Source organism: Pantherophis guttatus, chromosome 2 (assembly GCF_059756535.1).
Source record: "Pantherophis guttatus breed Tessera chromosome 2, ASM5975653v1, whole genome shotgun sequence".
Lineage (NCBI taxonomy): Eukaryota > Metazoa > Chordata > Lepidosauria > Squamata > Colubridae > Pantherophis > Pantherophis guttatus.
In genome coordinates, this window is record NC_142064.1 from 162,757,635 (window position 1) to 162,774,538 (window position 16,904).

Consider the following 16,904-nt stretch of genomic DNA (forward strand, 5'->3'; position numbering starts at 1 on the left):
TTCTTGTGGAACATGAACAAATAAAAGATAAAATAGAAATTAAAATTAAGGAAAGACACCTTATAAATACATTTTAAGCAATTGTTGTCTACAGAAAGAAAAAAATGCAGGAACAAGTTTCTTATGATCATTTTCATTTGATTTAAGATTAAAAGCTGGAAACTTAAATATAACTATTTTGAAAGAAACTGCTACATGGAGTTTGAGAAAAAGAGGGGAGGAAACATTTTATTTTACTTGATGTATACCAAACAGACTGTATTTCATAGATCAAATGGGAACTATATTTTGTCCAAGGGTTATTGATTTTCATACTAGAAATATACTATATTTTGATGAGAATTTAACAGAAACAGAAGGAAATGCATGTTCAACAAGAGTCTGGAGATTATAGATAAGGGATTGGAGAAAATAGGAGGTATATGAAAGGGAAAATATGTTACATATAGATTATAAGGGTTTTTTTTGGTCATATTATAATGAAGGTTGATTACAGATTTGTAACAAGATGGCCTACAATTTTTATTGATTATGCTGAGTAAATTATTTTTATTTGAAATTTTAAGTTAATAAAAGAACTATAAAAGGAAAATAAGGATGTGCATATATATATTTGATAGAGTTTATATGAGAAAATAGGTATTAGCAGAGAGCTGTGTATTAATGATGGCTATTTTATACTCACGGTATATTTTTTGTTAGTTAAGATTAAACTTCTAAAACTGGGGTATAATATTAATTTTGATTGTTGATGGGTATGTGAATTTAAGATATGAAGTTTATGGTGAAGTTGTTCTTTATATAAGAATGTAAAGATGGATGTGTGAGATTAGGAACTTTTGTTATGATGAATAGAATGGAGGAACTATGGGAATTTTTAAAGGATTATATTAGGTAACAGAATGCAGAGAGATGAAACAAAGGTAAAAATTGGTAATAAAAAAGTGGATTTGTAAAAATGAATTGAGGAGCGCTGCTAAAATTGAATATTTTGTTTATTTTAAGATTTTGTTTTGGTTTATTTTTAAACTAGAAGTTATATTTAAAATCTTATTTGATAATGATGAATAAGCATTTTTGAATTAGTGATTAGATAATTGGATTGATTGTAGATTGTACATGTTATTAAACTTAGATATTGGCTATGCTATGTTTAATTTATAATAAGAGATTATCTAGTTATATATTTGTATCTGTACTGAAGAAAACTAGAAGTCTTTTTAAATATATATTGCTTATCCCTCCACCCTCTCTTCCCTCCACTTAACTTTCCCCCTTTTGAATCCCTTCTCCCATTTTTTGTTATCTTGTATTTTATTTTCTCTTGAAATGTAATAAAGTTGTTTAAAAAAAAACCCCAAACCACTAGGGTGCTGGTTGTCTCTCACACATACATGTATGCGAACATAATTCTGCTTTGGATGATTTAAAAAATCTCCACATATTACTATTGCCACCCCTACGTTTCAAAGACAGTAATGGTCTTTGTCAAAATATCTTTTTAGTTTAGAAAATATGGGAAATGATAGAGGTATAAAATTGCACACACTTTATATAAAACAAGAAGAGACATTTTTTCTCTCCCTCATTCCAGAAGAAACCAGGATCCTGCAACTGAATGAGAGGAGATTTAAAATCAAAGATCTATGTCTCCCTATCTCTATTTAGGATCTTAATCTGGCTTTGAACTTTTGACATCTTTTTGTTGCTGTTTGGTAGTTTCATTTAATCAGAAAGTTTTTGCAAACAAACAAGAAAGGAATCTGCATTTCTTAAACTATGCATAACAATATTATTAATCTTTGGATAATCAAGGGCATCTTCACATCATTACAATTTTTACTCCTTGATTCTTCAAAAGCAGTTTAAAGTTAACTAATGGACTTCACTGCCACCAACTTCAAAAAATAGACTAGCACAAGCCACTCAGGTCTTCCATCCAGCTGTTCTACAGGAGGGCATGAAAAACAGTGCAGAGTTAGTGGTCCCGAATCCATATTTTCAGTTCCTGGTAGTTGCTCAGGGCTTACAGAACAGCCATTGCTGTGAGCAGATGCAAAGTTTCCAAGGCACCAGCTGTCAATTGTTTTAAGAACATTTGCTGAAATGATACCACCACTCTACAGCAGCTGAATCTCTGCAAAGGGGAAATGGGAGAAGCTGGCTTAAATTTAGAAGGGAGAGGAAAGCCAGTTCCCCAGTAATAGGCTACTTGTTTATGGAAACTGCAAAAGAACATAATTTTCAGTGGTTCTCAAGTGCACAGTTAAAAGAAAGGTTTAATATGGATAAAAAGAGTATCTGAACTGAAAAGCAAAAAACAATTTCAAATGGAATTATGTAAAATGGTGAACATGTAATAACAAAAATGTATAAACTTTTATTAAGATTTGAAACAGAAGAACAGATTAAAGACTGCAGGACAAAATGGACTATTAGCTTTGGATATAACTGAGATTAACACTTGGGAGAAACGGTGGGTAATTTATTACATTGTATAATTTAAGAGATTTTTTTAATAAAATGAAGTATTGCTGGTATATGACACCAGATAAATTTTTTAAAATGTATAAAGACATTTCAAACCAGTGCTGGAAATGTAAAACGTATGAGGGAACATTTTATCATGGTGGACTTGTGAAAAAGCTAAGAAATTTTGGATACAAATTCACACCTGATACAAAAGATTTAAAGACTAACATTGCAAAGAAACTATACTTTTTATTGAGACTTGAGGACAATGAATGAGAAAAGATTCACGATAAACTGATTTTGTATTTCTTTTTCATTTCTTGTACTTTTTTCTTTCTGTTCCTTTGTTTCCTTTTTTCCCTTTTTGATTAGCCTTTTATTCTATGTAAAAATTTGATATAAACAAATGATTAAATCATTCTTCCCACCTGCATATTTGGTCGGTATTCAGGGTTGCAAGTGGGAAAGTTTGTTTGTGTCATTTAAGATACACTGCAGTCAGAAATAAATCAGCTCAGCTGTTGAACACAAACAATTGTGCACTTTACATGGAATGCAGAATGGTTCCCATATGGAAATTCTTAGTTCACAGATTATGCTAAGTAGTCACCGATTAACTTTACCAGACACACAAAGTTTTGTTTTGAATAAATAAAAGCCACTAGAGTAACATGTTTAACATTAATTTTATTAGCAGCTTGCCATGTACCTTTAAAGTTACAAAGCCTATTTCTCCAGCAAAAGCTAATTTGAAGATCTCTTCCACAATTCTGCCTTTGTCTGTCAGCTCTCAACATCAGAAAGATCAGTGGCTTCTCCAGGGACAGATCTAAGGCACAGGTCAAAAAACCATAATGATAAAAACTACTATTTTTACCAAGAATCCCCAAATATATTCAGTTTCTCTTAAATATCAATAAAACAGCATTTTCCTTATAAGCTCTCTAGGGTTACTTTGCCATAATACTGAGTTACTAGTTAGATCCAGATTGGAGGCACAGTACAATAGTATGGCTTTTAAGTATGTGACATATGAAAAGAATTTGGTCATCTCTTTCAAATGCACATTTATTTCTCTACTTATGATAGGGAATGTGAGCTGTAAAATTTTTTTTCTTTCCTGAAAACAAAACTATTTGAAGCAACTCAACTTGAAGGTGGGAATTGGAGACTACTACAGTAGTTGATAAATTTCTCACATTTTTCATATTTTAAAGTGCTAATTTTACATTATTTACCTAAAAGCATTTTTTAATATAACACACCCATGTTTATAGTGCGCAAATCCAAGGGTCCTCCCAAATATTACAGCTCCTCACTGTACAAATAATCTGTGTAACAGCCTTGCAAGAACCCACTGAAAACGTTTGTGATTAATTATCTCCTGTAAGGGTCTATAATTTTCTCCATATGCAAAAAATAAAAATGCAATCTAAAATATTACTACTACATAATTTTAGAGCAATGTGCACTGATACTGCAATGGCAATTTTCCTTAAATATATCAGGCATTTCCATTCAATTAATATCGAAGAACAGAATCTTTGGGAAGGGAGGTATTGACCTTTATTCCTGAGGTTTTATTGCTCCTAACTAGACATTTCTAACCGTAATAGGTATGTAATAGTCCCTCTTGGATAAAGGAAGACATGCCAACTAGGAACAGAAGTAAGACACAATATTAATTCTCTCCTTAAAAATAATGTTTCAGAACTCTCTTCCCAAACCCAGTCTAAAGGCATAACTTCCATTGTTCCCAGCCAGGGGTGGGCTGTTGGGGGTTTGGGAGAACCTCTAGCTAAGATTCTGTGCAGTTCGGAGAACCCCCAAATTCCTGGCCAGGCTCCTCTCAGAAGTCCCCATCTGGCCTGTTTTGGATGCAGGTAAGTGCAGGGCATGCATGGAGGCTCGGGGAGGGCGAAAAATGGGCCTACTGGAAGTTCAGGAAGGCCAGAAGCAGGCCCGTTTCCGGCCTTCAGAGGGCCTCCAGAGCCTGAGGAGGCCGTTTTCGCCCTCCCGGAGGCTCAAGAAAAGCCTCCGGAGCCAGGGGAGGGCAACCCCCCCCCCCATGGTGCAGGAGGCCAACTAGGCGACACCTACCATGGCCATGCCCACCCAGCAACCGGGCAGAGAACCCCTTGCTAAAATTTTTGAAGCCCACCCCTGTTCCCAGCCAACAAAGACCGTGGTCATACTGGTGGGAGATGAAGGAAACTTACACCAACACCTATCTGGGCAGATGGCAGGGTGTCCCTGAAGTACACATAGCAAATACTGACAGATGATGTAGAAGGAGAGCAGGGTTACCGAAGCAGTAATTGGGAAAGGAAATAATGTAGGAAAGCTTAAGCATCAAAATAGTTCCTGTTGCCCACATTGGAAGACCCTCTCTAAACAGCACTTAAAAAAACAAAGTGCTGCATGTGTTTAATTAGTACTGGTTGCTATGCCCTTAATTTGCTGCATTTAATTTATTATATTACCAACTCAGGGAAAATTCTATCAATACACTGCCCAGTCAACTCAGCACATTTTGTTACAGCTTATGAGCTTTAATTTTTTTAAAATTATTGCAAGGGAACACTTTTGGAATAAAAGAAACATGTCAACACCATAAAAGAACAGAAATCTAAAGAGCTTTGGCCAAAATAACCCTTCTGGGTTTCCTTTTAATTATAAATTAACTGGTCTTTCCCAAAGTACTCTCTTACACCTTACTCTCACAGCAAAGAAATCCTGACTGAGGCAAATGCATTTCGTCTATTTAAGATAGCTGCCAGTAAAATCTGTATTAAAAGACTGGAGACTCTCCAGTCACAATCATATGCCTAGCCAAATAATAAAGTTGAGTTCACTCATACTTGCTAGAAGGAGGAAAGTGGGCTGCCCTCAAAACCTGACAGCGAGATGACTTATTTTTTTTTTCCAGAAAGAGAAAATCTATTGTGCAGATAAAATCCTTAACTCTGCGGCCTCTATCTCCTCAACTGCCCTCTCCCTCCGCTTCCCCATTGCATTGTTACAAAGCGTAGCTACAGCGAAACTTGGAAGGATAGTCCTATGTCATAACCACCAAAGCGAAGCAGGGCCTTTCATGAGTCATGTTTCCGAAGTGCTCAGCTCCTGCCAGTCTGTTTCGCTTTCACACTTGTCCCGGCTTTTGAAAAATGTCTTGATCAGCCTCTGCGCTTCTTCTTTCACTGCAAACAGAAAGAGTGGCACCTGAGATAGTGACATTCTCAGTCACAGTTTATTTATCACACCTCTCATTAATTACCAAATGCAAATTGTGCCTATTGGCTCAAACAGGATTTGCAAAATATGGTTAACAGAACATGGTAGGACATGGAATGTGGTGAGAATAAGATTAAGCATAGAATTCTTTATTGGCCAAGTGTGATTGGACACATAAGGGATTTGTCTTCAGTGCATAAGCTCACAGTGTACATACAGGCAATAACTAAGCATGATTATAGTCATCATAAAAATACATTCATCATAAATCATAAGATACAACATTTACTGATAGTCATAGGATACTAAATAAGCAAACAACATAAATCATACTAGGACACTAAAACAATATAAATCGTAAAGATACAAGCAACTAAGTTATAGTCATAAGTAGAAAAGGAGATAGGTAATAGGAAAGATGAGAAGAATAATAGTAATACAGCCTTACTAATTAGTTTGACAGTGTTGTAGGAATTAGTTGTTTAGCAGAGTGATGGCATGGGGGGAAAACTGTCCTTGTATCTAGTTGTTCTGGTGTGCAATGCCCTAGCGTTGTTTTAGTCTTGTTGTCCAGGATGTGAGGGGCTAATGAATGAATGAACGAATGAATAAAAGTGAGCTAATGGTGAGAAAGAAAAATGTGCAGAAAACAATCTCCAATTACTGAAAGTCATATACATGTCTAATACCTATACCTTATCGACAACAGATTTTCAAACATTTCCATCATATCATAAATACTAATCAAGCTTAACTATACCCTATCCCCCCCAAAAAAGAATTGAAAATTAGAGATCTCTACAGGTCAACAATTTTGCAAAATAAGAGGGACAAAGCACAAGATATTCCTTCATCCTGTCCTTTATTTGGCAACTCACCTGTTTTGCGGAAACTACTTTTGTCTGCAGCCAACAAATGTGAGAGGTGTCGAGCAAATCCCTTGAACAAATCCTGCCAGGTATGAGATAAGAAAGCAGAATAAGCGTAGTGGAATGCAATTCCCTCATTAACATCTAACTCTTGTGCTTCTATGACAGACAAAGTAATTGATGCCCAGCTGGGCAGACTCATAATTAGGTGCTCTGCTTATCATACAATAGGGAACACGCTATCTGTGATTCAAATAGAAGGTGCGTGTGCAAACAATTAGACATTACAAGGCAGTCAAGGTTGTGAAACTAAAATCAAATCCAAGTTCTGTTAGATCAGGGATGGGCAATTAATTTTAAGGGCCCACATGAGAAACTGGAACTGTGGTGAAGAGCCGAACTGATTTGATGTCCTCTAACTCCATCACCTCAACGCCTCAGATTCCTTCATTTAAGGGGCGAGTGCTATGCAGGAGTAGAAAAATGCTATCTCTCTCCCCACCCCCATCCTCCCCCCCCTGTAGTTGCTAACTGACTGAAGGAGCGCACTGTGACTGCACAGAGCTGGACCTGACTTGACTTTGTCTCCTGCTCCTCTGCGGCACACTTATTTACATTTGATTTCTAAGTTCAAACTGACCTCATGCGGGCTGGACAGGGACAGCCAAAAGCTGAATGTGGTCAGGGGCCATAAAATGCCCAGGCCTGAATTAGGTGCTTATATTATAATTATCAATATATGGGTATAATAGTATTGGATCCAGGGATCTACAACGAATTTGGATTTTTTAATTTTGAGAATCTATCTTACATAATGACTCCCCTTAATGAGGTAGCCAGAAGACACATTGGGAAGTTGCTCCCTGCCAACCACTCAAAACTTTCAGTGTTTTCTACCACTTGATTTATCTTTGCCTTTTTTTCTTGAGGAGTCAGATAGGCATATCTACAAAGCACAGGGTTAAGTCACCTGCCATTTTTTATTTTATAAGAATTATACTAGACCCCAAAAGCATTACTGGAAATAAAACAGATGCTTGATGTTGGTGCTTTGCTTTGATCCATGCTAGATAAGAGTCTGGTATGTGCTAAGGGAGGTATCACTGGATACATCAGCATTTTGCACATTTTAAATGAATAAGCAAGCAATAAATAGATTGCTAAATAAATAAATAAATCCAATAGATTGTGCTAAAGTAATCTGGGACAACTTCAACTCATAGAGGCCTTTACTGGGCATACTGCAGCTCTTTATCCTTGTGGTAGAGTAGCAAGTTTAGAATTCAACATTTTTGTCCTGGTAAGAAAGCAAAGTAGTTCTAGTGAAGTTACCATTCTGATTAAATTCACAATCACCCGTAAGTGGGATCAGAAGAACAGCTGAACTGAATGTAACAGAGGCTCATGCAGACATCAATGTCTTGAAGAGGAATAAACTGCTGACTTACATGCATGTTTCTCAAGGAATGAAAATTACAACCGAGAAGGCGCTTCCAGGCAGTGGGCTTCTAAGTGATGATGCGCAAAACATTATCTGGTGAAAGACTCTGGCCTTGAAGTGCGCTGTTCAACCATGGAATGGGAGTGTTCTGACGTTGCAACAAGGACACTCAATAGGGTTCCAATTTGTTAAACTGCTTGTGGAGTATTTGGAGAAGCCCATTTTGAGGTCAGATCAGTTCTGGATCACATGAAATGTTTTGTTCGAGGGTGGAACATTTTGTGTGATGTCACAATTCGCACGTCCCTACTTACTACTGTACTACTTACCTGCCCTGAAACACTGCTGCTATTTTACATTATTCCCCTTGAATGGGTTTTGTTAAAGTTGGGGAAAGACAGAAAAATTACAAATGGAGGACAGTTCTGTCTGCTCATAAATAAAGCAAGTTAAATACACACAATTATTGTTTGAAAGTACTGTGCTTATTTCACTGGAATACAATGGCAGGGGGGAAAAAAACCCAAGCTTAGCTCTGTCCAGCACTGTCCCATCCCCACCGTAAGAAGGACTAAGATGACACGACAGTGGAACATTTTATTCCCCACGCATTTCCTTAGATATCTTCTGCAACAGCATTTAATTTCATACCTAACTTTTGTGTCACCATGGAGGCTTTAACTGATAGGGACACATAAATCAAACGGAGGTGGAGGTGGAAAAGGAAGAGGAGGGAATTAAATAGTTCAGAACCCACCTTAGATGCAAATTTCCCACTTTTGTAGAAAGGAGTCAAATATTTTACAACAATATCTGCTGTTTCCTTAAGCGACAATGTTTTTGAACGTGGCTGGATGGCTCCTGTGGTCCCTTCTTTATCATCCTGTGATAAATTTGGGTCAAAAGTGACTTTCTTTTTTGCCAGCCTACCAGCTTTCCCCTCTGACTCTGACAAAATGGAGGACTTGTTCATCATCCGTAGCCTCTTTTCAGCAGGGCTCTCCAGGTCCTGGAAAGGCAGAAACAGAAACCTTTAAAGCAACTTTACATGGCTAAACCTAAGCAACCTTCCTGAAATACAAGAAACACCTATTTTTTGTTGGGATGATTTACAATTTAAACTCTCAACACTGCATGTGTCAAGAGATGATACCGTGTTTCCCCGAAAATAAGACCCTGTCTTAAATTTTTTTTGAACCCTGAAATAAGCGCTTGGCCTTATTTTTTGGGGGTCTTATTATTTTGGGGCGCGTGGAGCAAGACAGGGCTCCTCTTGCCGTCTTAACTGATTTCCACCTCTGTCTCCCTAACCTGAGGAAATGGCGGGGACCGGCTGCTCATGGTGCTTAAATATTTTCAGGGAGGGCTTATTTTCGGGGAGGGTTTATTTTAGTGCATGTGCTCAAAAGCCCAATTGAGCTTATTATCCAGGAGGTCTTATTTTCGGGGAAACAGGGTAATGTGATCTGGTTTCTTAATTCAAGAAGCAGAAGGAAAAAGCACCTTATTCCATTTTTGTATCTTTATTAAAGTTTAAAAGAAAAAAAGATGGAAAATAGCAAGAACTAATTCAGTATTTAAAATAAAGAGAGGGGGAAAAAGATGTGAAAAAGACAAAACCAAAAGTGCAAAAAAAAAAAAAAGAGTTATAAAAATGTTAAGTAATGCCATAATCACAGAGTAAAAGCTAAATTTTCATTTGTACTTATCACAGTCGTAAAAGAAAATAGGAAGTCACTTCTTCTCAAACAACTTATTCCCACATGAAACAAGGTGTCTCTCCATAACAATTCGCAACTCTAGCATTTAATAAGTATCTTTTTGTGTGCTTGTATATATGGATGTGCAACAGCTTTTTTTAGTTCTAGTTTCTTTTGGGAATAACTCAGTAATATCTTGTTAAATAACTTTTATAAATCAAAGGTACAATGGAAACCTCTCCGAGATAGTGAACACTTCTGGAGATAGAAATTTGGCAGGCCCAGCAAAACACTGTAAAAGAATATTCCTTTGTTATCTAGATTTTTCAATGAAGATGCATCAGCATCTCAAAGATATACACTCATCAAAGGAAATTATCATGACTTTTCTGAAGCCTGGTTCTATCATTAATAGACTGAAGCAAAGGATCAAACAGATATCCAGGAACACAAATTAACAAGCACAAAATCTTCAGTGCTCTTCATACCTCTTCCTCTACTCTTTTTGATCCTTCGCATTAATTTGAGCCAAACAAAAGCAACAAGACTAACAAAGACTTTTTTGTTTACATATCTTCTAAGGCAAGGTATGTCATATTAGTCATTGCCCACTTTCTGCTATTTGCATGATCAAAAGAGGATAGTCTTTGTTCGAGAAAAATAAATGAACAGTAATTACTCATTAAAAAAAGAAACAGTCAAAAATAACCAAAAGCATGTCAATTCCCAAGTGTGATGTTAACACTGATTTTTGCATCACTAAAATGCAATGCAATGAAACCAATATACTCTAGAAGCAACCCATTCAAGATCCTGTTTGTGTTGATGGCTACTTTTATTACTTTTCTGGCTGCTGTGTTTTATTTTCTGTATACATATATGCAGTCTCTCTTCTCTCTTTCCCCGCTCACAGTTATGTACTTCAGATGCATGGCCAATTAATTTAATTAGTTAAGCCAGCCAGCCTTAATTAGTGTCACTGTCATTTGGTGGTTAGCACTAGAGACAAATTCTATAAAGAAGAAACTGACTTCTCTTGGATGAAGCATCAATTTATTAAATTGCCACCTGAATCTTAGTTGGCCTCGCTGCAAATGTCATGTGGGAATTAGTTCAGGCAAACAGAAATAATCTCACTTGCTACTTTCTATTCCTTCACTCCTATATTCCTGTCATCAAATCTCAGGCCCATCTGTGGCACGAAAGCAACACAGGCAGAGAACAGGTCCAACTCCCCTCTATTGATCCAACTTTGCCCCCAAACATCCCCATGTTTACTACAAGTCCTGGCTGCGAGTAGTCCAGTAAGCAAGGTTAGCCAAACAGTAACCAGGGCCAGCAATCCAATAAGCCAGTTTTTAGCCAAAGAGTAATCTCCAGGTGTCGGCAAGTGCACACAAGGCGCCACAGATTCAACGCTTGTTCCCGCCAAATGCCCCTCCCACCAGCACCTCCTTAAATCTCAGTCCCCATCAGGGGCCTTGTGAAGGGAGGTGGGGCACTCTTCTCCCTCTTAGCCAGCTCAGTCTGCGTTGTTCTCGCCTTCTCTCTTCTCTGCGTACTCTAGGGTCAGGAGGGGGTGGTCCTTGCTCTTCCCCTGAGCTCTGTCTCTCCTGCTCCTCCCTGTCTGCAAGCCTTTCTAATCCTGAAAAGCCTTGCCCGGACTGACTCTGCCCTTCCCCAGTTTCTTCCTCCAAGGCCAACGGAGCCACCCTCTCGCTATTGTCAGTTCTTGTTCCAGCTCATCTTCTCCCACAGATTCAGACTCTGACGGGGGCATGACACCCATCCCTCCATATGCCCCCCCTCTCTGTGAGTGTGTATGGAGGGATGGACAGACAGTCAATTTTAATAAAATATAACTCACCTCAGCTGATCCTAGTCTTTTTCCGTTATGATTTTCACAATCATTGGTTATATCTTCTTTAACCAAAGATTCAGCCCTTCAAGAAAAAAAGTATAACAAATACATCTTGTAAGAATAATGTTAACATCTTTGTGGAGACAGAGGAAATACCTGAAATTAGCCTACACTTAGATCTCCAAATCTACATACTGAGCTATTCTTCTGCTCAATTTCAGTCCAAATACTAGGCTAAGGTTTAGCTTTTTCACCTTCAGTTGTACTCTTACAACCTGTGTCAACTCTCAGGATGAGCAACATGCTTAAATTCAATTGCTTCATCCAACCGAATATACTACAATCTCAAATTTGACTTGAGAAACTATAGTTGAATCATAGCTTCTATTCAAATGCCCATTGTCTATCCTAACTTCAAAACAGGTAATAACTGAGAGGCAAAGAAAAACATATCTCACTTTAGCTTTTCAAAACTTGATCCAGAGTACGAGTACTCTCTCCCTAATCTTTGACTGCTCAAAGGCATATCTTCTACACTCTTGAATTCCTGCTCTTTTTGGGGGGATGAACTTGTTAGTTCTTCTTTAAAGACAGTATCAGTTTCCTGAGGTTCAGCTTTCTCTTCACATGCTCTTCGGGAGAGAAACTGAGGCAGTTCATTGAGACAGTTGATTTTCTTTTCTGCCAAATCAATTTCTGAAGCCTTGGCTTTACAACCTGCTTTGGGGATGGAGAAGAATTTGGAGATATTCTGAGATTCTTTCCTAGCTGCTTCTGCCAACAGCAACTGCTTCTTAGTAGGTTTTCTCTTTTCATGACTAACTGCCAAGGAGGTGACAGCCTCAGCAGTGTCATGCTGTCCTTTTTTTTCAGAGGATTCAACATCGTTTTTGCATATTTTGTTGGTTGTTTCCTCCTTATCCTCAAGAATGTCACCCATATCCAAAGGCTTGGGACCACGGCTGCTGTCTTCCTTCCAGTTTGAGCCAATTTCCTCTTTTACAACATTAATGTCATCTCCTTCCTTAGCAGATAGAACCTCTGAAGCAGACTGGAACATGTCAGACATCCTTTGAAATCCAATCCCCATTCTCTTGGGTTTGAACTTGGGGAAAGAGATAAAAAATAGTTACATTTCTAAAACATTTGAATTTGCCTATGAAATTTTGAAATCAAGAACACAATCATTTGAGATATTTTTTATTTCTAATGTATGCAGAGCTTCTAACACACTGCCTTCACAGGAAACATTTTTAAAAATTCAGGGAAATATTCAGAGATGACTCTGCCTTGAAAATAGCCATGTTAAACTGTAAAGCCCAGTCAAATATCAGGACCACAGGAAATGTTTTATATTTTGTATTAGGCCATTAAACGTTTTAGAAAATGTGCCAAATTTCAATTTCAGGGGAGTCATGGGTTTTGGATTTTGGATGCATTCTGTAAGTTATCCCATTTGGGGTACTTTGGTTCAAAAATGGTTCCATATGATGCACAATTTTGGCCAGTTAACGTTACACACAGACAAAACAGGAGAATTTTAATATTAATATACTGGACAACATGTGATACCCTTGTGTCATCCTTGCAAAGTTATTTCCTTATTAGATTTCTCTAATAACGACAGAACTAATGTATTGCCTTTACTGGAAAAGTTGGGATACATTCAGAAATATGTATCTGCCTTGAAAATAGCCCATGTTGAAGTGTAGAGCACAGTCAAACAGGAAGCCCTGGAAACGGACGTTGTCTTGTCTGAACGTCCATTTTCTGAGCGCTGCGACCACAATCCATAGATGGGTTCCATTCCACTTGTCCTGACAGATACAGAGTGAAAAAAAAAAATTCTTTCTTCGTGCTGTGGCCACGCCCATCACTCCCATGGACCTTCAGTCTTTTTGTCACGAAGACACGGCCACCTGATAAGAAACTAGAACAATACAAACCAACGGTATAACGAGGAAACTACCCCCAACATTGAGCAGGAAGCCCAGGAAATCCAAGGGGGGGAATGGATTGTGGTCGCAGCGTTCAGACAAGACAACGTCCGTTTTCCAGATGCGCTGCTCCCACAATCCATAGATGGGATATACCCAAGCTCAATCTCACTGGGTGGGAGGCTGACTGCTCCCCTCTCCTGGATCCGCCACAACTCTTTGTAACACCCTCCTGCCAAACGAAGCCTCAGCCGAGGCATATGTATCAATTTTATAATGTCTGATAAAGGGTGAAACTGAAGTCCAAGTGGCAGCTCTGCATATATCTAGGACTGATGCTTGGGAAGCCCACGCCGCCGTCGTTGCAGCACTACGCGTGGAGTGTGGCAGAATCTTCCCGGGCAAAGGTTTGGCCTTTAGCTCATATGCAAGAGAAATACAGGCCTTAATCCAACGGCCCACAGTGGGTGCAGAAATTTTCAAACCCATGTAGGTCGGATGAAAAGACACCAACAAGGCCTCCGACCTACGAAAGGAGGCAGTCCGTCCGATGTAATGCTTCAAAGCCCTCCTGACATCTAGTCTATGCCAACGACGTTCGTGGTGGTTTCGAGGAGACGGACAGAAGTCTGGTATAACCAGTTCCTGAGTCCGATGGAACTGAGAATTCACCTTAGGGGTGAAAGCTGGGTCTAGTCTCAATACCACAGTGTTACTGTGGAAAATGCAAAGGTCCTTCCTAACGGATAAGGCCGATAATTCCGACACCCTCCTCGCAGATGTAACGGCGAGGAGGAAGGCCACCTTAAAAGATAGATGCTTGAGAGAGATAGAGCTCAAAGGTTCAAATGGAGGTTCCACTAGTGCTTGTAAAACAAAGGGGAGATCCCATGTGGGATAACGATGCACTGTCGGTGGACTCAAATTAGTTGCACCATGCAGGAAACCCCTAACCCGAGGATGATGCGATAGAGACGGATAGGGAGCGCAGGAGATGACAGTAGATAACGCGGCGACCTGTCTGCGCAGCGTGGAGGGTGCCAAACCTTTTCGTAGCCCTGCTCCAAGGAATTCTAGGACTGAAGGAACATCAGCTGAAGTCGGGTCAAGATGATGCTCACCACACCACTCACAGAACGCCTTCCAAGATGCCTCATAAATCCTGGATGTTGACGGTCGACGGGAAGCTTGAATGACTCCTATTACGTCGTCCGACAGGCGATCCCTCCTCATGATGGCCCTCTCAAGTGCCAGACGGTCAACCGGAGCCACTGGGGGTCCGGATGAGAGATTGCGCCCTGGCACAGGGAGAGCCGCTGAGGAGGAATCACCCATGGGCTGGAGACTGACAGAGCCACCAGATCTGCGTACCATTGCCTCCGTGGCCAGTTGGGAGCCACCAGAAGGAGTTCTGCGTTTTCGACCAAGAGTTTTCGTACTACTTTGGCGATGAGAGGAATCGGTGGAAACGCATATAGTAGGCCCTCCGGCCACGGGCATCTGAGGGCATCGCAACTCTCCGCTCTCGGGTGTGGATACCTCGATATGAACCGTGGAAGTTGCGAGTTCCGGTGGGTCGCAAACAAGTCTATCACCGGATTTCCAAATCGAGAGACCAGTTCCAGAAATAGGGCGGGGTGCAGTTGCCACTCTGCATGATCTATTTGCTCCCTGCTGAGCCAATCCGCTTGTACATTGGCCACCCCCGAGATGTGGTCCGCTTTGATGGACAATAGATGACGTTCTGCCCACTGGAACAACCTCTCCGACTCGACCATTAGCGCCTTTGACTTTGTTCCGCCTTGCCTGTTGACATGCGCCTTGGCAGAAACGTTGTCCGTTAAGACCAACACGTGGGCTCCCTCGAGGGTGGACTGGAAGTGCAGTAGAGCCAACCGAATCGCCCGCAACTCCAGGAGATTGATGTTCTTTTGCTTCTCCTCCGGTGACCAGCGACCCTGAGTCACAAGGTGCAAGAGGTGGGCGCCCCAACCCAGGAGGCTGGCGTCCGTCGTCAGGACCAGCCGGTCCGGTTCCAGGAAACAGCGGCCGCGAACGATCGCCGGTGAGGTCCACCACCGAAGTGAGAGTCGAATCTGCGGCGGCAAATAAACTCTGCGGATTGACGTGCTGTGTCCCGACCTCTGAAATGGAAGAAGGTGCCACTGAAGAGGTCGGTAGTGACTGCGGGCCCATGGAACAATGTCGAAGGCTGACACCATTTTCCCCAAAATCTGTGACAATAGGAGTAGAGGAACGTGATGACGACTTAAAACCTGGTTGATGGAGTCCCGGATACCTTGAATTCTGTCGGGGGACAGGAAGACCTGCCCCCGTGCAGAGTCGATCACCGCCCCCAGGTGTAAAATTCGCGTGGAAGGGACCAATTGACTCTTTGGTACGTTTATCGTGAAGCCATGTTGTTGGAACGATTCGATCACACAGGAAATGTCTCTGCGGGCTAACGTCGGTGTAGTGGACAGTACCAGGATATCGTCCAGGTAGCATAGGACGCGAACGGGGACAGTTCGTAGAGAGGCAGCCACCACTGCCACTAACTTTGTGAACGTCCTGGGGGCTGAAGATAGCCCGAAGGGCATTGCACAATACTGATAGTGGAATCCCGCATATTCGAACCGGAGGAAGCGTCGATGGGCCGGGTGGACCGGGACATGGAGGTACGCTTCTCTGAGGTCTACTGACTGCAACAGGTCCCCCTTTCTGACACAGTCCAGAATAGAACGAAGCGAATGCATCTTGAATCTGCGGTAACGTACCGACAGATTCAAGGTCTTTAGGTTGAGTATGCCCCTCCAACCCCCCGAGTTTTTGGGGACCAAAAAGAGGACCGAATAGAAACCGTGTCCCTGATGTTCCAATGGGACCGGTTCTATGGCCTTGATGGACAACAAGTGCCGAATTTCGTCGTCCATCAGAGTTCTCTTGTCCAGTGAGGATGGAATAGGGCAGCGTAGAAAGCGATGCGGTGGTTGTCCGTCGAATTCGATCAGTAGACCGTGAGCAATGGTCCGAAGCACCCAAGAGTCTGAAGTTGACACCTCCCACTGACGGGCAAAGTGTCGAAGCCGACCGCCGATGGGAGCGGGCGGTTGGGCGTCACTTGCCTCGGCGGAAAGGCCTGAACCCGGATCCCCGGGCAGGCTTTCTAGCAGACGGTTGGTATCTTCCGCGATCCCTGAATTGTTGTCGTTCCTGGAAGCGGTCGGCACCAAAGTTGGATGCACGTTGAGAAGCGGGCCCCCCTGGGCCGGAGTAGGCCCGAAAGGGCTGTCGTTGAGCGTAAGGGAGGTAACGACGCTCAGATCGCCTGAACGAGGAGGGGAGGACTTTCCTTTTGTCTTTATCCTCTATTAATAAAGGATCCAGAAC

General features: G+C 41.0%; 1 protein-coding gene across 3 annotated transcripts in view; it reads right to left on the bottom strand.

The window, feature by feature from the left end:
* Positions 1-3,142: 3,142 nt before the first annotated feature.
* The window catches only part of RECQL5 (RecQ like helicase 5), a 65,638-nt gene continuing 51,876 nt past the window's right edge, over positions 3,143-16,904 (bottom strand). For all 3 annotated transcript variants that reach the window (XM_034408647.3, XM_034408649.3, XM_034408648.3), the window contains exons 16-20: positions 12,036-12,682; positions 11,584-11,659; positions 8,774-9,025; positions 6,585-6,657; positions 3,143-5,672 (exon numbers count right to left, since the gene is read on the bottom strand). In XM_034408647.3, coding sequence (XP_034264538.2) covers positions 5,572-5,672; positions 6,585-6,657; positions 8,774-9,025; positions 11,584-11,659; positions 12,036-12,682 — 1,149 coding nt within the window. In that variant the 3' untranslated portion in view covers positions 3,143-5,571. The remainder of the gene's footprint in view (positions 5,673-6,584; positions 6,658-8,773; positions 9,026-11,583; positions 11,660-12,035; positions 12,683-16,904) is intronic.